The sequence below is a fragment of the Rutidosis leptorrhynchoides genome, chromosome 4 (assembly GCF_046630445.1).
Source record: "Rutidosis leptorrhynchoides isolate AG116_Rl617_1_P2 chromosome 4, CSIRO_AGI_Rlap_v1, whole genome shotgun sequence".
Taxonomy (NCBI): domain Eukaryota; kingdom Viridiplantae; phylum Streptophyta; class Magnoliopsida; order Asterales; family Asteraceae; genus Rutidosis; species Rutidosis leptorrhynchoides.
In genome coordinates, this window is record NC_092336.1 from 195,582,729 (window position 1) to 195,604,460 (window position 21,732).

The following is a 21,732-nucleotide window of genomic DNA, read 5'->3' on the forward strand; positions in this document are numbered from 1 at the left end:
AGTTTGTTGAGGAGCCGATTGCTATACTCGATGAAAAGGTGAAGAGGTTAAGAAATAAAGAGGTGAGAACTTATAAAGTTCAATGGTGTCGTAGTAAAGGTTCCGAGTTCACTTGGGAGCCCGAAGAGTTTGTGTTAGTTTATCTTCCCTCTTGTCATGCGGCTTAGATCGCGAGGACGCGCTCCAATTCTAGTGGGGGAGAGTTGTAAGACCTAAATTATTATTGTACAATAGTGTAAATATGGTACATAGAGTGTGGGTATCACTGAGTATTTAAACAGAAGTCAGAAGCCGTCCAGACACTGGTGCGCACCGCGCACACTTAAGGGTGCGCGTGCTGCACTGCTTCTGGGCACAGTTTTCTGTTTTTAATTCATTTTAAATGGAGGGTAGTTTGGACTTTTCACTTGGAGCCGAGTTTATGACCACCAGAGGACTGGTTGGGCTTATTACTTCACATTCACCAACCACATCATCTTCTTCATAAAGTAGAGAGAGAGTAGAGAGAGAAAGTAGATCTTGAAGCTTTTCAAGTGGGTTTTCGCTAGATCAGGTTCAAAGCTGTGTGCTCTACTCCTAGCATCTCTTTTATTGTGTGGTAAGTCTCAAACTCGTTTTAGAGTTAATATTGTGTTTAGTGTCTTAAAATGAGACTTAATTTGTGTAAAACCCGAGTTAGTGCAAGTTTGGGGGTTTGTGGTTTGGGTTAAAGTGTAAGAGCTAAATTTAATTGTGAAAATTGGTGTTTATGAGTCTTAATTAGTTAGTTTCACTAGCACACTTAGATATTAAGTGGGTGGGTGTTATGTGGGTTTGTGGATGACACCAAAATGGGTATGTTAACCTTGAAAATGGGTCAAAGGAGTCTTGGATGACCTAGGTTGCCCAATGGATATGAAAGTGGACTAATCCTTGTGTTAATAAGTGTATTAAGGCCATAATTGTTTGATGATAGTGTTTTGGCGTAATCTCGACTTAAGTGTAAGGTTAAGGGTGCAAATGAGTCACATTTTGCACTATGGGTCGAGATGACTCTAAGATGGCGAGTGAGTTGGTTGGCCAACCTGGTTGTGTGTTTGATTATGTGCATAATGTGACAGGTACGATACGTTGAAGGTTGCGAGCTTGATCTAACATTCACCGAAGACGTTAAGGTGAGTGGAGTAATTATGCATGTATGTATATAGTGTATTTATTTGTATGCTATGGTAAGAACCACGGAGCCGGTAGTACCATAGTATGTGCGAATGTGCTATGATGTGAACTACGGAGCCGGTAGCATCATGGTACGTGTGTTGTAGTGTGAACCACGGAGCCAGTAGCACTATAGCACAAGTCGTTAAAGTGTGAACCACGGAGCCGGTAGCACTATAAAATGAGGTGTTAACCACGGAGCCAGTAGCACCAAAGTGTGAACCACGGAGCCGGTAGCACTATAAAAGAGTATGACTCAAATGCGTAGTGACGTGAACCACAGAGCTGGTAGCGTCATAGCATTACATATGGTGTGCACCACGGAGCTGGTAGCACCATGACGTGTGTATGGTTAACCATATAGTTGTGTATGTATTGTTGTATAGCATAATATATTATTTCGGTGAATATGCTATTGATTATGCTAGTTGCGATATCTGGAGGTGATTAGCTTATACTTGGATTTCGTATACTAATTGTTATTACTAGCGATTATACGGTGTGTGTAAGTGTATGCAAGTAGGTATATTATATATGTATGTGTATAATTATTTCATTCACTAAGCGTTTTGCTTACCCTTTCGTTGTTTACCTTTTTATAGGTTCCAGCGTGGACAAGGGTAAGGGCGTTCGTTTGGATTAGTGATCCCGCTTCGTTATGTTAGGAGAAACTTTTGGACGTATAGCTTTCTGAAGTTTGACCACGATTTGGGTAGTTTAACCCCCAAACACCTTGCTCAAAGTGTAGTTTGGAATTTAAACTAATTTGGTCTGAACTTGTATTTTGTACGAATCTCGTAATTCGGCATATGTGGGCCCGGTTACCTAAAACTTGTTTTAACATTGAAACGTGATAGTTTTAACTATTATAATATGATGTGAAAAGCGTTTAATCTAAAAGTGTCGGGAAGTGGGAGATCTTTAAACGAAAATTGGAAATTTTGGACAGCGGGCTGCCAGCCCTTGTGCGCGCCGCGCACATAGGGGACTGCACGCCGCGCACCCTGCTGTGATAAAAAAAATTTATTACGCACATTCGATTGTATAACGGGTTGGGTTGTTACAGATACCGAGTTAAAGGGTGGTACTGGTGCTTACTTGTTGTTGCTGTTTAAAAGCGATGGGTTAAACCAGCATGATGAAGTACCAGCTCGGGTAAAACCATTGTTATCCGAGTTTGCTGATGTGTTCCCAACTGAATTACCTACTGGTTAACCACCAATCAGGGGTATTGAACATTAAATTGATCTTGTACCTGCATCTGTTCTTCCTAACAAAACATCTTATCGATGTTCTCCTCATGAAGCAAAAGAATTAGAAAAGCAAGTTAATGAGATAGTTGCAAAGGGGTATGTTAGAACCAGCATGAGTCCTTGTTCAATAACAGCTTTGCTGGTTACAAAGAAAGATGGTTCCATGAGAATGTGTGTAGACCGTAGAGCTATTAACAACATCACCATCAAGTATAGGTATCCCATACCAATATTAGATGATATGCTGGATGAGCTGCATGGTTCTTGTGTATTCTCCAAAGTTGATCTTAGAAGTCAGTATCATCATATTCGAATGAAAGAAGGAGATGATTGGAAGACATCTTTCAAGATCAAAGGTGGGTTATTCGAGTGGTTGGTTATGCCTTTTAGTTTATCCAATGCACCCAACACATTCATGAGACTTATGAATGAAGTGCTTCGGCCACTTATTGGGCAGTTTGTGGTTGTTTACTTTGATGACATTCTAGTGTATTCAAAAACTGAAGAAGAACACTTGGATCATTTGAGGCAAGTATTTGAGCAGTTAAGGCAGTATCAATTATATGAAAAGCTGGAGAAGTGTGATTTCTTTGTTAGCAAAGAAGTGTTTCTTGGATATGTGGTTTCTGAAGAAGGCGATTCAATGGATCCATCTAAAGTGGAAGCAATCAGGTCTTGGCCTAGTCCTTCTTCCTTCACTGAAGTCAGAAACTTTCATGGTTTAGCTTCATTCTATAGAAGATTTATTAAAGACTTCTCAACAATTGTTGCTCCAATTACTGATTGTTTGAAGAAAGGGGTATTTGAATGGTCCAGTTCTGCTCAAACAACATTTGAATCATTGAAGAAAAAGCTAAGTTCAGCACCTATACTTGCTTTGCCTAATTTTGATATGCTGTTTGAACTTGAATGTGATGCAAGTGGTGTTGACATTGGTGATGTGCTAGTGCAAAGAAAAAGACCAGTAGCTTATTTCAGTGAAAAGCTAAATGGGTCTAAACTAAATTGTAGCACTTACGATTAGGAGTTTTATGCTATCATTCAAGCTGTTGAACACTGGTCTCATTATTTGAAGCCAAGGCAGTTTGTTCTCTTTTCTGATCATGAAGCATTGAAATACATTTATGGTCAACACAAACTAAATCTAAGGCATGCCAAATGGGTAAAATTTTTGTAGATGTACTCCTTTGTATCTAAACACAAGGTTGGTACTTCTAATATTGTTTCTGATGCTCTATCAAGGAGATACTCTTCGTTGTTAATTCTAGACGCTAGAGTTCTTTGATTCTCATTTGTTAAGGAGTTGTATGAAGCTGATCCAGACTTTGCTCCAATTTTGAATTGTTCACCTGCTGAGTCCAAATAAGATTATATTGAACAAGATGGCTTTCTATTCAAGGGCTGCAGATTGTGCATTCCAAAAGATTCAGTCAGGGAGTTGCTGGTTAGAGAAGCACATGGAGGTGGTTTAGCTGGTCATTTTGGGATTAACAAGACATTGGAGATCCTAAATGAACACTTTTATTGGCCATGTATGGATAAAGATGTTAAAGCTGTGATTAATTGTTGTGTTACATGCTTTCAAACTAAGTCTGCTTTTCACAAGGGTTTGTATACTCCTCTTCCTGTTCCCAACCATCCATGGGAAGATGTGAGCATGGACTTCTTTGTTGCATTGCCAAGAACTCAGCGAGACAAAGATTAAATTATGGTTGTTTTTGACAAATTTTCAAAGATGGCTCATTTCATAGCCTGCAACAAAACCAATGATGCTACTATTGTTGTAGCTTTGTTCTTTAAAGAGATTGTTCGTCTTCATGGAGTGCCAAAAACCATTATGTCTGATCGAGATACAAAGTTCTTAAGCTATTTTTGGAAGACATTATGGAAGCTGCTTGGTACAAAGCTTTTATTCAGCACTTCTCATCATCCCCAAACTTATGGTCAAACTGAAGTGACTAATAGAACTGTGGGAATGCTGCTAAGGACACTTGTGAAGAAAAGTTTGAAGGAGTTGGATTTGAAGCTTGCACATGTTGAATTTGCTTTTGACAGAGCACCTAAATACTCCACGGGAAAATCACCATTTGAAGTCTGCTATGGTGAAAATCCACTCAAGCCCATTAATATGGTTCCATTTGAAATTGAGCCTAAGGCAAGTGTTGAGGCAGAAGCAAAGGCAAAAGAAATGAAGAAGCTGTATGAGCAGGCGAAGGCAAAAATTGAGAAGACCGACTAGCAATACAAGGCTAAGGCTAACCAACATAGAAAGCAGCCCACTTTCATTTCTGGCGATCTTGTTTGGATTCATCTAAGGAAGGAAATATTCCCAGCAAAAAGAAAGAACAAGTTGATGCCAAGAGCTGATGGTCCATTCAAAGTGTTAGAAAAGGTTGGTGACGGTTCTTACAAAGTCGAGCTGCCTAGTGATACTGCTGTGTCTAGCACATTTAATGTAGGTGATCTGATGCCCTACTTGGAGGATGATAGCCTCGAGAACTTGAGGTCAAGTTCCTTTTTATAGGGGGAGGATGATACGGGTGAACTGGTCAATGTAACCAGCAAGGCAACCAGTATAAGCTCTAAATCTGTTACACCCGAATCAGGCCAAGCAATGATTGTGTTACCATCTCTTTCATATCATCTAAGTGTTTTTGGAGCTGGTTCAAGAGTCTCAAGGGTTACCCTACTTCAGTCCTTAAACTGGTTAAGTTCAAGAATAAAGTTTTTGATAGTTGAAGGCAAGTCCGTACAGAAGAAGAACCAGCAAACCGAACCAGCAAATGCACTTTGGTTCAACCAACAAAATGATTTTAGTTCAACCAGCAAAGTTATACTCAGCCGATAAAGCTAGTTCAACCAGCAAACGACGTCGTTTTCTTTTTGAAGGGCCAGCATGCTGATACGATTCAAATTTTAACTTATGCTTTTCAATAACCAGGCCAAGTCATGTGCTTAACACGTGTATGTGGCTGTTCTAGAATGTTAACTGTCCAAGGAAGATTCTCATCTATCATTGGCTGCTTTTTATCATGGGAAGAGCACTACCAAATGGCAGGCTTTTGCAGATTGTGTAATAACCCGTCTTTTTATGTTTACTTTCCGTTTAATTATTCTAAAGTCCGTTACTTAATTATAACGTCTCCCGTTTAATCTAGCGTATTTAGGTTAATTCGTTTAGTTAATTCACGCACCCGCTTTTAAACTCGATGGACTAATGTTGCCAAGGGACCAAAGTTTTGACTAGGTCAAATGGTCAAACTCCATCTCCTCCACTCATTCATTCACCTCCTCACTTTTTGATACTTCCATTTTTCTCTCAACCCACTCAACAAAGATTCATCATCTAAATTCAATCTAGCAAGCTTACAACAAAACAAATTACATATTTGGAATCCTTGCATCTTCCTCTTCAATTCCATATCAACTTCATCTCTTTTGGGTAACTTTTCAAAAACTCTAGATTTCTTGTTCTTAGTGTATTTGAATTATAAAAGTGTTAATTAGTGTCTATGGCTCAAGTCTAACATGAATATATGAATTGTTTGCTCATTTTTGTCTTTTTGGTGTAACTAGCTTAAACATGAAAAATGACTAGTTTAGTCTTGAGTTTTGGTTAATTAAATGTTGTTAGATGTTAAAGTTCATGTATTAAATGTGTTACTAGCATCATTAGCTTCAATTTGATGTATAAGTTGACTTGGAAAACTTCACTAACATGATTATTGACTTTGTGATTTTTGGTTAGGGTTTGATAGACTTAAATATGAACTTTTGATGCATTGAATGCTATGAAATGTTGTTGGTAAATGTTTAGTTGCAATGTATGTTTAATTACCTTCGAAACGACATATCGTATGTGTAAATTGGATTCCCGAATCATCTTATGCGTATGGACTTGAAGCATTGAATGATGAACTTTCAATGATCATTCAATGTGGATTTGATTGTTGTAAATGTTAGATTTGATTGATGATATGTACCTAGTTGCATTCCTCATTGAAATACCTTTCCAACGATGTAAGGTATGCGTTTTAAGTGTTTTCGGTGCAATAATTGTGATTAAAAGAGTTTTGGTTCGTGCACTTGATTTTTTTAGCAAACAACATCTTTTGTGTACTAATGCGCGGCGCGCATTTCAATATGCGTGGCGCGCACTAAGCCTGATCAGCGGACTGTTCAACTTTGCATTTTCACGTTTAATTCTAACTATGCTACGCACCTCCGATTAACATGTAACTTGCTCTAACATGCTCATATATGAATATATAACTCAAAAAAATTGTCCGAGACCCGACCCGGATGTGTTGACTTTTTCGTTGACTTTGACTTTGACCAAAGTTAACTTTTAATCAAACTTAACCAAATATTTATGCAATCGTTCTAACTTGTTTTTATACTTATATCTTGCATGAAACTTGACAACTTGATTCACATGCTATATAATCGAGTCGTAACGAGCCATAGGACTAATTGAACAACTTTGACCGACCATATTCTACCGTTATTGATACAACCTACTTGTTTATGTCAAGACTAGCATTCGTTCTTGCACACGTTTACTTTGCGAAGTACATTTATATTCGTGCCCTCAAGGTGAGATCATAGTCCCACCTTTTTCAATAACTTTTACTCTTTAAATCATGGGATGAGAAACATATACTTTTTATACTTTTATGCTTTGAACACAAGTACGAAAACAAACATTCGACGTGCGAGTTAGAACAAAAAGCCTCAATTCGATTATCATTAGTTACACTTGTAGGGGTGTAAGCAAGAACTTATGTTGTGTGGATCCATACGGGCTTGACGAGCCCTCATTCGGACGGTTCGCTACCGTTAGCGGATGAAATGTATTTTCGAGTATAGTGTATGTTCTAACACTATGATAACGGGGTTCGTATACAGTTAAGTTTCGATAATTGGGTGCTCGCGAACAAACAACAACTTTTGGAATACAAACGATTTGGATAATCAACTTTACATTAAATCTTGTGGTTCAATACAACATACTTACTAAACCTATGATTTCACCAACGTTTTCGTTGACAAATTTTTCTATGTTTTCTCAGGTCCTTGAATGGCAGGTGATACATGCTTCCGCACACTATTTTGATACTTGCTTGGATGTCGAGTATACATGCATACATGGAGCGCCTTTTGACTTTACTTAAATTGTGTCGCATATGTTTCATTTAGTACTTAAACGTTGTAACTTAACTTGTCGAACTACTTTTGTAAACTTTGAAACATCTTTACATTTGAAATGAATGCGACATATTTTGGTCAAACTTGGTTTTAAAGACTTATGACCACGTTACGGGACCTAAGTTGACGGCGTCGTCAATGACGATTTTTGGCGGGTTATCACAGATTGTGTCCTTTATTCATATTGGCTAATTTGTAATTGTTTGTCCTTTTTGTCTCCTTTTTCTTTTTATGCTTTTGACTTATCTAGAAAATAGCTGTTATGCTTCTCCTATAAATAAAGAGCTTTTGTAATTGTAAAACTTGGTTGATGAATGAATGAAAGTTTGATAGAGCTTATCTATGTACAATATCTCCATGTCTTTACGAATCTTTGATTCTGGTGACTAAGAGTGGTTTCTTTATCAGTATTTGTTGTGTTACTTTATCAAACATTGTGGTGGAATTCAAATCTTCATATATGATAGTATAGTTGTGGTGGAATTTTTATCAGCTGTAATTGAAGGTTGGAGTGTTTCTAGATTTCTGATTGTGATGGTATCTTTATCAATTTGGGGTTTAGATTCTTTATCCCTTGTGTTCTTATTTCAGAGTTTTATACTCTGTTTTGGGGTGTTACTGTTAAAAATTGAGGGTCTTGTGTTCAGATATGTTGGTTGAAGAAAGCTTGTTCTAAATTGCGTTTTTAAAGTCATAATTACACATCAATAATGAACAAAGCTATTGTGGAGGCATCACTATCTTCTTATTTATGGCGTTAAAGACATGTTGGAAGGAAAAAAGGCGGGAGGATGCTTGAAGAAGTTTAAGTCGTTAATTGACTTCTTTCTTTTGATCAATAATATAGCATGTTTAGATTCCGTGAGTTACGCTGGTTTTCCCTGCTAGACAAACACCCCTTCCACTCCCTCCCAATACCTATATAAAAATACAAATATTTGTAAGATACCTACCATATATAATACGGAGTATATATTTTAAAAATCTTGAAAAATTGGACGAGTTAATAAAATAATGCACAAAATGTCAACTTAAAATATTCATAATTATGTTGAGCCTAATTAGAGATTTACAGTGGAAGATGTTTTACGTGTCATTGGTGTAACGTTTGCCAATGAAGTCGTTGACAGGAGGGTTTCTAGTTAAAAAAATTGATTTACCTCTCATCCGGGGGTTCATTTCATTCATAATGAATTAAAAAAGGTCTCAATTCATAGAAAATGTTTAACAACTTTTTTATGCATTCTCATTTTTGTCAAAATATAATTTCTGGTTACTAGCAAACCGTGCAAGAGAATATAAAGTTATTGAAAAGAACACTTATAAAATACATTCTACACAACTATAACTATAACTAATAACTATTTTTTAGAATGAGATGCGTATATAATCTTTGTGAAAAATAACTTTGAAGTTAATAATAATAATAAATATAAATAATTAGATATAAATAAATATCAAATATTACTCCTAATAAATAAACAAATGGGACACCATATTACTCCTTTAAGAAGCTCTTCCCACGTAGTATCTAATCCCCACCATATTATCACAACTTATTTTCTCAATTTCTCTAAAACCTAACATATTCTCTCAACACAAAAAAATAAATAAAAAAATGGGACAAGCAGCAGGTGAAAATGGAGAAGAATACTTGTTCAAAATAGTAGTGATTGGTGATTCAGCAGTTGGTAAATCAAACTTATTATCACGTTTCGCTAGAGACGAATTCGACTTACATTCAAAAGCAACAATTGGTGTACTTGTGAAAAAAAGAACTCACATCTGAAAAAAAGTTTGTTTCAAATTGCCTGAAGTCAAAAGTTATTTTCATTGGGAGATCTCATAATGAATGACTTATTTTGCTATTTAAACTATATATTTTTAGTAGTATTGTCTTTTTATATGTATCGAAAAATTTAACATTTATAAGGGTCCATTTTTATATTTTTATATATTTCGAACATGAACTTATCCATGATCTTAGGCATCACAAACAATAATTAATTTTGGGAAAGTGGCATAGAACATTAACAAGCTTTTGTTCAGGGCACTGTTAGTGTGTTACCACCAAACTTGAAGTTTTTTTTATTGGTTTACTTATTCCCATCTTGAAGGCAGAGGTGTCTTCGGTGCATGTGCGAAGTGTGCAGCCGCACAGGGCCCAAATTTTTAAGGGGCCCAAAATTTAGAAAAACCTATGTAATAATTCATTTATTCGTATATCGTAACGGAATATCTTATGTGCGGTCTATCGTCTAACAATAACAAGAAATACTTAATAGATTGATGTTTATAGGTATTAAAAACAATTTAATGGGAGTATTGACTATAAAGAGTTGACCAATTACTTCGTTACAAAAAATGTTAAGATTACGGTTTTATATAAGCAATTGTGTAACTATAACGAGTTGACAACTATTTGAGAATAACACTTTGCAACGGTTGTTTTGAATTTTTTTTAATTCTATTGATTACGCTATCATAGTATAATATATATATATATATATATATATATATATATATATATATATATATATATATATATATATATATATATATACGTATTGAAAAAATTAACATTTATAAGGGCCCTTTTTAACTTTCGAACAGTGCCTCCGAAATTAGCGAGACGGCCCTGCCTGAAGGCACAATGTTAATGTAGCTGCTTTGCTGAGGTGGCAAACATATTATATTACGATCATAAATGATAAAGATTTGCAATATATGTACTTGTGATGAGGGCTGTATACAGTTTTTTACTAGTTTCAGTTAAGCATTCATATGATGAAAGTTGATTGTTAGGTCTATTTTAAATATATAGATATGACTGACCGTTAGAGCCTAAATTAAATTTTAGGCAGGATTTCAAACTCCATGGAAATTTGATTATACCATTTTCATGGCGTCTATTATTACTTTTATTTTAGTATTTTTATTTTATTTTTTTTTTAAAAACTTTTTCCTACTTAAAGGTCGGAGGTCCTCTCGGAAGCAATCTCTTTATCCGTCGAATAAAGAGAGGGATGACTTTCTCTACTCTTGAGAGTGTTTCACTCTGGGTGGAGAAATAACTTGTCTTTATTCTCGGATAGGGGAATGATTGTCTACATCTCACCTCTCCCATACACCACTCATGTGGTATTGAGTTTTGTTGTTGTTGTTGTAGATGGTAAACTATCTATCTTTAGAGTTTGATTTTTAGGTTCAAAATAAATTCACCTGAAAAAAGTTGTTGGTCTTTTATGTATTTTATGTAACTACATTTGACCAAAAGTTTCAAAATCTCTATAATGCCTCTGTTTCTGTATTGATTAAAACCAATATTGACATATAAAATGATTATATTCTTTTTTCTTTTTCATCTTAACATTTTTTGGTCAGAGTACATCATAAGTGCTGAGTTCTAACCATGGTATAGGCTTTATGACTTTGAAGACTATCTACATTCACTTTTTTGTTAGATAAAAAACTACCTTGAAACAAAAGATGTTAAATGGATTGAAAGTCCTTCAAACTATATTAGTAAATGCATTAAACTCCTTTTTTTTTTTTTTTTTTTTTTTAAATGCATTAAACTCCTAAATAACATTATTCGACAAAAACAATTTTTAATAAAAACATTTTGTTTATAAATTTCTGCAGCTCACTGCGATACTACTATGGCAAGAATGTTAGTAGGGAACAAGAGTGATCTGGAGCATATTAGGGCTGTGAGCGTCGAAGAAGGCAGAAGTCTTGCTGAAGAAGACAAACTTTTCTTTATAGAAACATCTGCACTCGATTCAACAAATGTTACAATGGCTTTTGAGGTTGTTATTCGTGCGATTTATGAAAATATCAAACGAAAAGTCTTAATTTCGGATGATTCGTCCAAATCTGAAGTGTCCTTAAATGGTGTAAGCCTAGTTAGAGACGAAAACACAAAGCAAAGTTCTTGTTGTTCAACATGAGTTATTTTTGCGGTTTTGATCAAATGCCAAGCATAATTGTACTATTCCTGTTTAAATGTACTTATGCGTTGTTTTATTCTTGTGGACTGATTGTAATTATTTGGAACTATGTTTCAGTTTTCTTAATGTTTAAGCAACTTTGTGAGTTTGATCTTTCATGAAGGTCTTGGGCCTACTGACTATTTACATTCCTCTAATTAATCGTAACTAATCAATCGTAAGTAAGAGAGAAAAGTTTATGTATGATCTATGCATGCTAAAATTATCGTAACAAACTATAAAGTGTTTACAAAATTTAGTCATTTTTTAAGGCAAACTCACACACCCTACACGAATGTATCCCACGCACACACACACACACACACACACACACACACACACACACACACACACACACACACACACACACACATATATATATATATATATATATATATATATATATATATATATATATATATATATGTATATGTCTATCATGAGACTTGAACCCCTAATCTCTTGGGTGAAATGCCCTCTTAGTCGACTTTGGTTATCGGTGGTTTCGATGAAAATGAAAACTTCTGTTATCGGTGGTTACTGGTTAGATACGCTTTGGACCTTTGGTCGTCATTCGGTTGTTGATCAATTTTTGTGTACTATTTTTATTTCACTGTAATTCTTAAACAAATGCAATTTTGTCATGTATGTGATGTTGATGCACAAATGTAGATCCCTAGTTCTAATCATATTGTTCATTTATTTCAGTGATTTGCTACTAAACATTATTGTAATCGTACATTGACTCTTGGATATTGTTTGATTATGTTACTTTGATTACTTTGATAATTGTGTGTCAAGTAACGAGATTAATAAAGTTTGAATTAAAAGTTAAACTGACTTATTGCCGATCGACAGATGGTGTCTCTCGACAGATACCCCTATCGGCAAATAGAGATAAGTCGGTGGAAGTTGACTAAGAGTCGACTGAGGGAGACAGTCGACCGACAGACAGAGTATGACGATCGACTGTCAGCAGATACAATAAATACATGTTACATTGAGAGGTTACACACTTTGCACAAAACCTAGCTGTGAAAACACTATGGGTTTCGGTCCCCAACATAACCAACACAAAGAGCAATTCTAGGTGTCGATCTAATCTGGTTTAGGTTTGATTTATCGATCTCGAAAGCTTAACTTTATTCGATTAAAGCTTGTTCTAGTGTTTTCCGCCTCTAGATTGAGCATACGTTTGATCTAAGATCCGTATTCAGTTATTCACGCATACATGTGCGTTTAGTGTTTGTGAATTAGTGTGTGAAAAACCGAAATTTCTGAATTTAACGAGTTCGATGGTTAAGTATTTTCGGGGGTAACATTTGGTTAAACCTTCAACTTTTAGTTATTGAGTGAAATTTCAGAAAAAATAGGTTAGGAATCTTTAAAAAAAATGGATTAAAGAGGAGGATAAAGGAATTGACTAAAATACCCTCACATGACTAAAATACCATCACATGACTAAATTTAATGAGAATTTTTAAAGATCGTTAGTGTGACAGCGTGACTAACTATGTAACCGGTACAAACTTCGGTGATCAACCACGTAAAAAAAAAAAATGGCTATCTTGCGATATGAGACAAATATCAAGGACCAGCCGCCCTAATTTTCTTCTTGAAAATAAACAAATCCATTAAATTCTACTCCAAATATTTTACCTTTTTGGGCTTAATTCAGTATTCAAGCCCATAATACATAAATTTTACCTGTTTGGGCTTAATTCCGTATAATGGCCCATAAATACATCCACTATACACATTTTATGGGTATAAAACTTAGGGTTCCGTTTCGTTTCTTCTTTCTCACCGGTTCTTTTCAACAGGGCGTTTTTTGCGCCGTTTCGTATCAAATTGCAGGTTTTAAGCTTTCTTCCTCGCTTTTATATTCAATTATATTATGTATCTATATATGACTATATCTGTTATTTTTAAGATCTATTAGCCTATATCTATCTATATTTTTTACAAAATAATTTAGCACATTATATCATTATATGCATTTTGAGTCATGTAATCTTTGTGTGCCTGTATCTTTATGATTTTTGTTATACATGCTTTGTTATCGTTTGAGCCCTTATGTATAGAACTAATTAGTGTTTTCAGTTAATAGTTTAATCTGTACTTATTAGATGATTATTATGAGTTAGTTTGTAATATCAATTAGAAGTTGATTCATGCTCTGTTAAGAACAACAAAATGATTTGTATACGTAAAAACATTATGCTGCCAAATACTTCTACAAATTTAATTAGTTAATTAGGCTTTCATTTATGCATAGGGTATGAAAAAATGAACTTTTGTTGTGTTATGGTTTAGATCAAATGGCTTTGTTTTTAGTAATGAAGTGTTGTTTTTTAGTATTTGTTTGTTAAAAGCAGTGGTTAAATTTGTTACTCCGTATTTGCGTAACCGGTGTTGGCTTGCCACAATTATTTTAATGTACTTAATTTGATTGTACTAAATATGTTTTAATTATAACTGTTTTATAGCAAGCAATGGCGGTTCCTAAGCTTGATAAGAAGATCGTCAAGAAGCGAGTGAAGAAGTTCAAGAGGCCACACAGTGATTGGAAGATATGTGTCAAGGTATTAGTTATATATATGCCAGTTTCATCTTATAGAAGTATTTATATGCTTGATATGTAGACGGTAGGTAATGTGGTTATAATGGTATTTACAGGAAAATTGGCGCAGACCAAAGGGTATTGATTCCCGTGTTAGGAGAAAGTTTAAAGGTGTGACTCTTATGCCCAATATTGGATACGGGTCAGACAAGAAGACCCGTCACTATTTGCCCAACGGTTTCAAGAAGTTTGTTGTTCACAATGCCAAGGAACTTGAAGTTCTCATGATGCACAACAGGTATATTTTTTTAGTAACACGAACAACAACCGAACACCATAAAATGTGTGGTTTTGGTAGTCGGTCAAAACTTTAAAAGGTCATTTTGAGCTATCAGTTTTTCCTCCTAACACTAGTTTTTTTTTGTTGGTATCTAGTATGCTAGATATAGTTACAAAAATGAAACATACTCATTTGAAGCAATATATGTACTAATTTCGAGTCACCTGTTAGATATAAAACGTAGTTCATAAGTATATGTGTATATGACAATATTGATGTTTGAATTTGTAATATGAATTTCAGAACATATTGTGCTGAGATTGCACACAATGTGTCAACTCGCAAAAGGAAGGAGATAGTAGAGCGTGCGTCTCAGTTGGATGTTGTCGTTACCAACAAACTAGCCAGGCTACGTAGCCAGGAAGACGAGTAAGCTTTGGGAGCTGCACATGTGTTTTGGCTTTCGAAGGCTTTTACATTTTGATTTACTTTTATCCTTGTTATTTTTGAACTCATGTAGTTTTGTACTTTTATTACCTGTTAACTTTGAAGGTTCTGTTGATTTTGTTAAAGAGATTATTTGTTTTACTATCTTGATTATGGTGATAACTAGTCTTTCAAACGTGCAGTCATTTTGTTTTCGATTTCCTCAGAGTATGTGACAAATCCACTTCGATATAAATCTGGCTCTTCTAAAAAAAAAAAAAAAAAAATCTTCCAGTTCTGTCTTTTCAATCCTTTTTATTAGACCGGTTGTTACCCGCGACCATCAACGCCGTGGGATCCCGTACTAAAAGCCACGCCCCCGCCCCCACCCCCACCCCCGCGTTATGTGGCGTGGTTGGGAACCTTTCAACGGCTGTGAGTTTCGCAGGTGGCTTCTTCTGATTGATTCGCGAGATTTTTATTTGTCGTATGCATTTCAAATGTAATAAAAAAAATACCTATAATTAATTCAACTACAGAAAAATATAAACACAACAAACACTTTCACATTTTTCTCTATAATTTATCTCTTTAATCACATACAATTTAATCAATTACAAGGGATAAAACTTATAAAATGCTAGAATACTCCGATTCCGATGATGAAGAGATTGTACAATTTGTCAATCTATTTGATTGAAGAGACGGGTAGTTCAACACAACGAGTCCCTCGAAGGCTCGAACCCGTAGGTATATTCCAAGAGAATGCGAACATGCCGCTAACAGTTATATAATGTATATTCTTCGGAGAATCCAAAGTATCCACCAAGTTATTTTAAACGACGTTTCCGTATGCACTGTCAATTATTTCTCCGAATAGTCGAAGGTGTAACCAATTTTTCTAGCAATTCTATTCTCGTTCATTTTTTTAAGAACACTCGGATGCACTCGGTCGACATAGTTTGACCTTACTACAAAAGTGCACATCTGTCATACGTCAAATGGAGTATGAAACGTCTCCGGTGATGTTTGACGAGTACTTGCAAAGTTGCAGATGAGTGAAAAATCGTCAACTAATTGTCTAGATAGTTTTTGGAAGTGTGTATTCGATTTGTATGTTCAGATTGTTTCATAAAACTAAATGCGGAAGATATTGGTCGAATTTATAATTTCCATGAAGATAAACATGGATTACCAGGAATGTTCGGTAGTATTGATTTTATGCATTGAGAGTGGAGGAATTGTTCCGTTGCGTGGCAGAAACTTCATAGACGCAACGAGAAAAACTAAAACAACCGGAGCCACCCCAAAACAAGCCACTATATCACATAATGTACATGTATTTGTCGCTTGCGAAACGGATTAACCAAGTCGAGGGTTACCGAAAAAGGTAACTCACCGGATAAGAAATCAGGCCGTGGATCGAAAAGAACGGTGAAGGTTTTAGGTTTCAGTGAATTTGTTTGAGAGAGGTCGGAGGATCTTAAAAGGGGAGAAAGAGAGAGATAGAGTCTTAAATGATTAGGCGTCTCTCAACGACACGTCCTAGTGTTAGCCCTCACTTAGCCCTCACGAGGGTTCCATTGTGCGCTATTAGCCCTCTAGCTAGCCTTGCCCACCTTCATCTCCGCGCCCTGCATTTTGTTCTTTTACAACACATTTTAGCACGAACATAGTGAATAAATAATTGTACATTTGCTGTTTTTTTTTTTTTTTTTTTTTTTTTTTGTAAGTTAATTTATGTAATAAATATAGTGGGTTAAGTTTTTGTCACAAAAGGTAGTGATGGTTGAGAATGATTTAGTTATGTTGAGAAAGTGTTGATGTGACAGTCGGTCCTGGTGAGAAAGCATGTCATGGTTAAGAATCATCTTATTATGTTATAAATGGAAGGTTCAAGTGAACTTAATGCTTCTTATGTTATGTGTGACGCCCCGTACAAAACCATCATGTACGAATCGTCAACAACAGGTCCATTACACGGTATAATACTACATGCTGTTTTAAACAAGTTTTGCATTCATGAAAAGGTAACGTTTTACAAAAGATAACGTGACACAAAGGTCGTTACAAAGCAATTATTCAAAATAACATAAGTTGCGAATGCAAAATAAAAGTTCCATGATTGAGACATCTCTAAGTAATGCAGCGGAAGTCTAACACAGCGAGTCTGTAATAGTGAGTCTGTAACACCAAGACAGCAAGTCTAACAGCGAAAGCAACAACGTCTAAGCACCTGAGAAATACACGCTTAAAAGGTTAACACGAATGTTGGTGAGCTATAGTTTGTATTCAGTAATGTAATGTAGACCACGAGATTTCGTATTCCAAAACAGTATGATAAAGTATATGCTTATCCGTGGGCACCCGGTAACTAACTTAATGTAATAATAGTATCACCCCCTAAAAGTACACTTGACGAGTGCGTATGTTCTCGAAGTATCAAACACCCGTTAAATGCTAGCGCGACTAGCCCGAGTGGGGATGTCAAACCCTATGGATCCATATCTAATATTCGCGTTCACCAGTTCAAAAAACAATGATTAAACGTTACCGTGCTAAGGGGAATCTTTGTGCCGTTATATCACCCACACATATATAAAGTTTAAGTACTCGTGTCTAGTATGTAAAAATATAAAAAGCGCATGTATTCTCAGTCCCAAAAATATTAAAGTAAAAAGAGAAGCTATAACTCACAGTGAATGTGCGGTAAAGTCGATATGAAAAGTATGCAAGTAGTAAGTCAGTCAGAAAGGTTGTCAACCTAAGTCAAAGGTCACTAAGTCAGTATATTGTCCCGAAAGGTTTAAAAGTATGTAAGTAAAGTCCTAAACATCATCATCGTCATCATCATTCGTAAAAGATAAAGTAAGTTTTCATCAAGAATAGAGATCGAAACAAAAGGCTGACTTCGGACAGCTGCTACGACCTCTATACAAAATGAAAAGATGCGTGGTCAGTGGCCAAGGCTCCGTATGTGAGTCCTCTAACCTCTGTCCAATTTTCAGAACCTAACTCGTATTCGTTTGACCGTGGCGACGGTTTAAGTGCGAGCAGGTCAGAATTTTTCAGCACGTCGTTACAAAGGCGTAGTGACTTTCGGAAGGCTATAAATCCTAAAACGTATATCGGATTTAGGCGAGGCCTAAACGAAAAGTCATATACTCGAAACGAACTATCTGAAAATCAATTTTTCAGAAGTCCAGGAGTCTGAACAGACCCCAAAAAACAGAAAACAAGTGCTCCGGTGGGTTTCTTGGTGCTTGATGCTTATCACGGTTCTCATCCTTGATGCGTGTAAGCTTCAAGTGTACAACTCTTTGATGTTTTAGCATCACTTTGACCAAGTTTCAACCATCTACACACAACTAAGAGTAAAAGCTATCATTCTACAAGTATTGAACATCAAAGTTGCCTCTTTATTGTAAAAACCTAATAAAGCTTCAACCTTTGTCCTTTTACACAAGTTTATGCATCTTCATCATATGAGATGATGAAGACTTGATCTTTATTATCACAACAATCACAAAAAGGTTCCAATTAAGTGAGATCTACAATAATAACTTAGATCTCAAGTATTAAGAAAACCCTAAGCTAGAAAGCTTGGATCTTTACAAGATTAAGAAAACCCTAAGCTAGAAAGCTTGGATCTTTACAAGATTAATGAGACCATAAGCTAGAAAGCTAAGATCTAGTAAAAGTAATGAGACCATAAGCTAAAAAGCTAAGATCTTTAACAAAATAATGAAACCCTAAGCTAGAAAGCTTGGATTTTTAATGTTCTTGAAGATCCTTAAAGCAAAAGACTAGATCTTCAAGTTACATGAAGATCATAAACACAAGTTTTGATCTTTATAACAAAATAAAGAAATCTGAAGCTAGAAAATCTAGATCTAACAAGTAAATGAAGATTTAAAGCTAGAAAGCTTGAATCTTTCATGTTCTTGAAGGATTCAAACCCAAGTTTGAATCTACAAGATATAACAAGATCAAAAAGTTAGATCCTTTAATGATGATGATGATGTCGACATTGAGAAGAGAAGAAGAAGAAGAAGAAGAAGAAGAAGAAGAAGAAAATTTTAAACTTACACTTTTTAGAGTGAGAAAGACTAGAGAGAGAATTAGAGAGTAAGTGTGTGTAATTTGTGAATGAGATCAAGTGTAAAATGGGTGAGGTTTGTGTGGTATTTATAGGGGGAATGGGGGTGGTGGCCATAGGTTTGGGGGGGACAAGGGGGGGGGGGCAACTTTTGTTTTTTGGTTAATGGTTGTCTAAAGTTGGTGCTTATGTTGGAATCCCATGCAACAATTGTGATTATGGTTAACAAAGATGCTAGTATGTTCCTTCTAATAAATGGGCATTTGTCTTACATTTATATGGGTCATAAACTTATTAAAATTGGGCTGATTAAATAGTCCATTAGCTAGAGTATGGTGGGCTTGAGTCCAACAAGGTAGAAAGTCCAACAAGACTAACTAGTGAGCATAAGTAAATTACTAAGCGTATTTAAGCAACCAATAACCCAAGTAATTGTTAAAATAACAATTAGTATTACGTAGTCATAATATTCCAATTATGAACAAAGTCAAACGTGTATCAAAATACATAGCTCGTTTTCAACGTTAAGTGACACTAACGGTCATAAAGCATTCGGGGATCAAGTTAAGTAACTAAGTACTTAATGGCACGTTGTATGGTATAAATGAAGGTAATTAATCATGAAATAAGATCCCAAAATATAATATAGCTCAGTATGCACAAATACGCAGTTTCGCAGAAAGTAACAAGCACAAAAATCAAGTCGAAAAAGTCGGGTCGTTACATTACCCACCTGTTAATGAAAATTTCGTCCCGAAATTTTAAGCTGAGGTAGACGGTAGAGTTGTGAAGAGGTGAGGATATTTCTGCATTATCTGATCCTCTTGCTCCCAAGTGAAATCGGGTCCTCGTTTAGCATTCCAACGAACTTGAACAATTGGAATCTTGTTGCGTTTCAAGATTTTGACCTCACGGTCCATAATTTCAACAGGTTCTTCCACGAAGTGGAGTTTGTCATCAATCGTAAGCTCCTCAAGTGGTATGACAAGTTCTGGTTCAGCAAGACATTTCTTCAGATTCGACAAGTGAAAAGTGGGATGAACTGCACTCAACTGAGTCGGAAGATCCAAACGGTAAGCGACGGGTCCAACACGCTCCAAGACTTCGAAAGGCCCAATATATCGCGGATTTAGCTTCCCACGCTTTCCGAAACGGATTACACCTTTCTAAGGTGCGACCTTCAACATCACTCGGTCACTTAATTGGAATTCGCGATCTTTACGCTTAAGATCGGCATAGCTCTTTGACGATCGCGGTCCGTCTTGAGCCTCGCTTGAATTTGGACAATCTTCTCGGTAGTTTCATGGACGAGTTCGGGTCCGGTGAGTTGCTTTTCACCTACTTCGGCCCAACAGATAGGAGAACGACATCTTCGGCCATACAAGGCTTCGAAAGGTGCGGCCTTAATGCCTGCATGATATCTATTGTTGTACGAGAATTCGGCTAGCGGCAAATGCTTCTCCCAAGCCTTTTCGAAATCAATTACACAAGCACGCAACATGTCCTCCAGGGTTTGAATCGTGCGTTCGCTCGGGTCGTCGGTTTGCGGGTGATACGCAGTACTCGTATCTAAACGTGTTCTCAAAGCTTCTTGTAAAGAACGCCAAAATTTAGAAGCGAAACGGGCGTCTCGGTATGAAATAATCGATAAAGGTACACCGTGTCAAGATACAACTTCCTTTATGTATAGTTGCGCGAGTTTCTCCATCGTATAAGTTTTCTTCATGGCTAGGAAGTGTGCAGATTTGGTAAGACGGTCAACGATAACCCAGATGGTATCATAACCGTCTACCGTCTTCGGTAGCTTCGTGATGAAGTCCATTGTTATTCCTTCCCACTTCCATTGCGGGATTTCGGGTTGCTGAAGTAATCCGGATGGCCTCTGATGTTCGGCTTTGATCTTAGAACAAGTTAAACACTTTCCGACGTAAGTCGCAACATCCTTCCTGAGGTTTGGCCACCAATATTGAACCTTGAGTGTGACGACCTGGGAATTTCTGACTAAATTTAAACTTAATCTTTATATGATTTCGATACGATAAGCAAAGTATGTAATGTTGAGTCTAGAAAATTTTGAAACGATGTTCATATATTCAATTAACTTCGACCATTTCTGACGATTCACGAACTATTACATATAAATAAATAATTACATATATATTTAAATATATAAATATATATAATACTTTGAAATATAGTTGATTTAATATATGATTTAAATTATAAAATAATATAAGAGATAATAAAATTTATTATATAAAATAAATATATATTGAAATGTCCCGTTCTTATTGATTAAAAACGTTCCATATTAATTGATTTCGTTGCGAGGTTTTGACCTCTATATGAGACGTTTTTCAAAGACTGCATTCATTTTAAAACAAACCATAACCTTTATTTCATAAATAAAGGTTTAAAAAGCTTTACGTAGATTATCAAATAATGATAATCTAAAATATCCTGTTTACACACGACCATTACATAATGGTTTACAATACAAATATGTTACATCGAAATCAGTTTCTTGAATGCAGTTTTTACACAATATCATTCAAACATGGACTCCAAATCTTGTCCTTATTTTAGTATGCAACAGCGGAAGCTCTTAGTATTCACCTGAGAATAAACATGCTTTAAACGTCAACAAAAATGTTGGTGAGTTATAGGTTTAACCTATATATATCAAATCGTAACAATAGACCACAAGATTTCATATT

At 35.8% G+C, this 21,732-nt stretch overlaps 1 protein-coding gene and 1 long non-coding RNA gene across 2 annotated transcripts; both read left to right on the plus strand.

Annotated features, from left to right (window-relative positions):
- Positions 1 to 9,273: 9,273 nt before the first annotated feature.
- Positions 9,274 to 11,608, plus strand: LOC139841323 (ras-related protein RABA5c-like). The gene is made up of 2 exons (XM_071831546.1): positions 9,274 to 9,346; positions 11,301 to 11,608. Exons 1-2 carry the CDS (start codon positions 9,274 to 9,276, stop codon positions 11,606 to 11,608), a joined length of 381 nt encoding a protein of 126 aa, XP_071687647.1.
- Positions 11,609 to 13,428: 1,820 nt separating this feature from the next.
- LOC139843478 (uncharacterized) lies at positions 13,429 to 15,081 on the plus strand. The gene is made up of 3 exons (XR_011757599.1): positions 13,429 to 13,504; positions 14,137 to 14,508; positions 14,794 to 15,081. It is a non-coding gene; the product is annotated as an uncharacterized lncRNA (long non-coding RNA).
- The last annotated feature ends 6,651 nt before the right edge of the window (positions 15,082 to 21,732 follow it).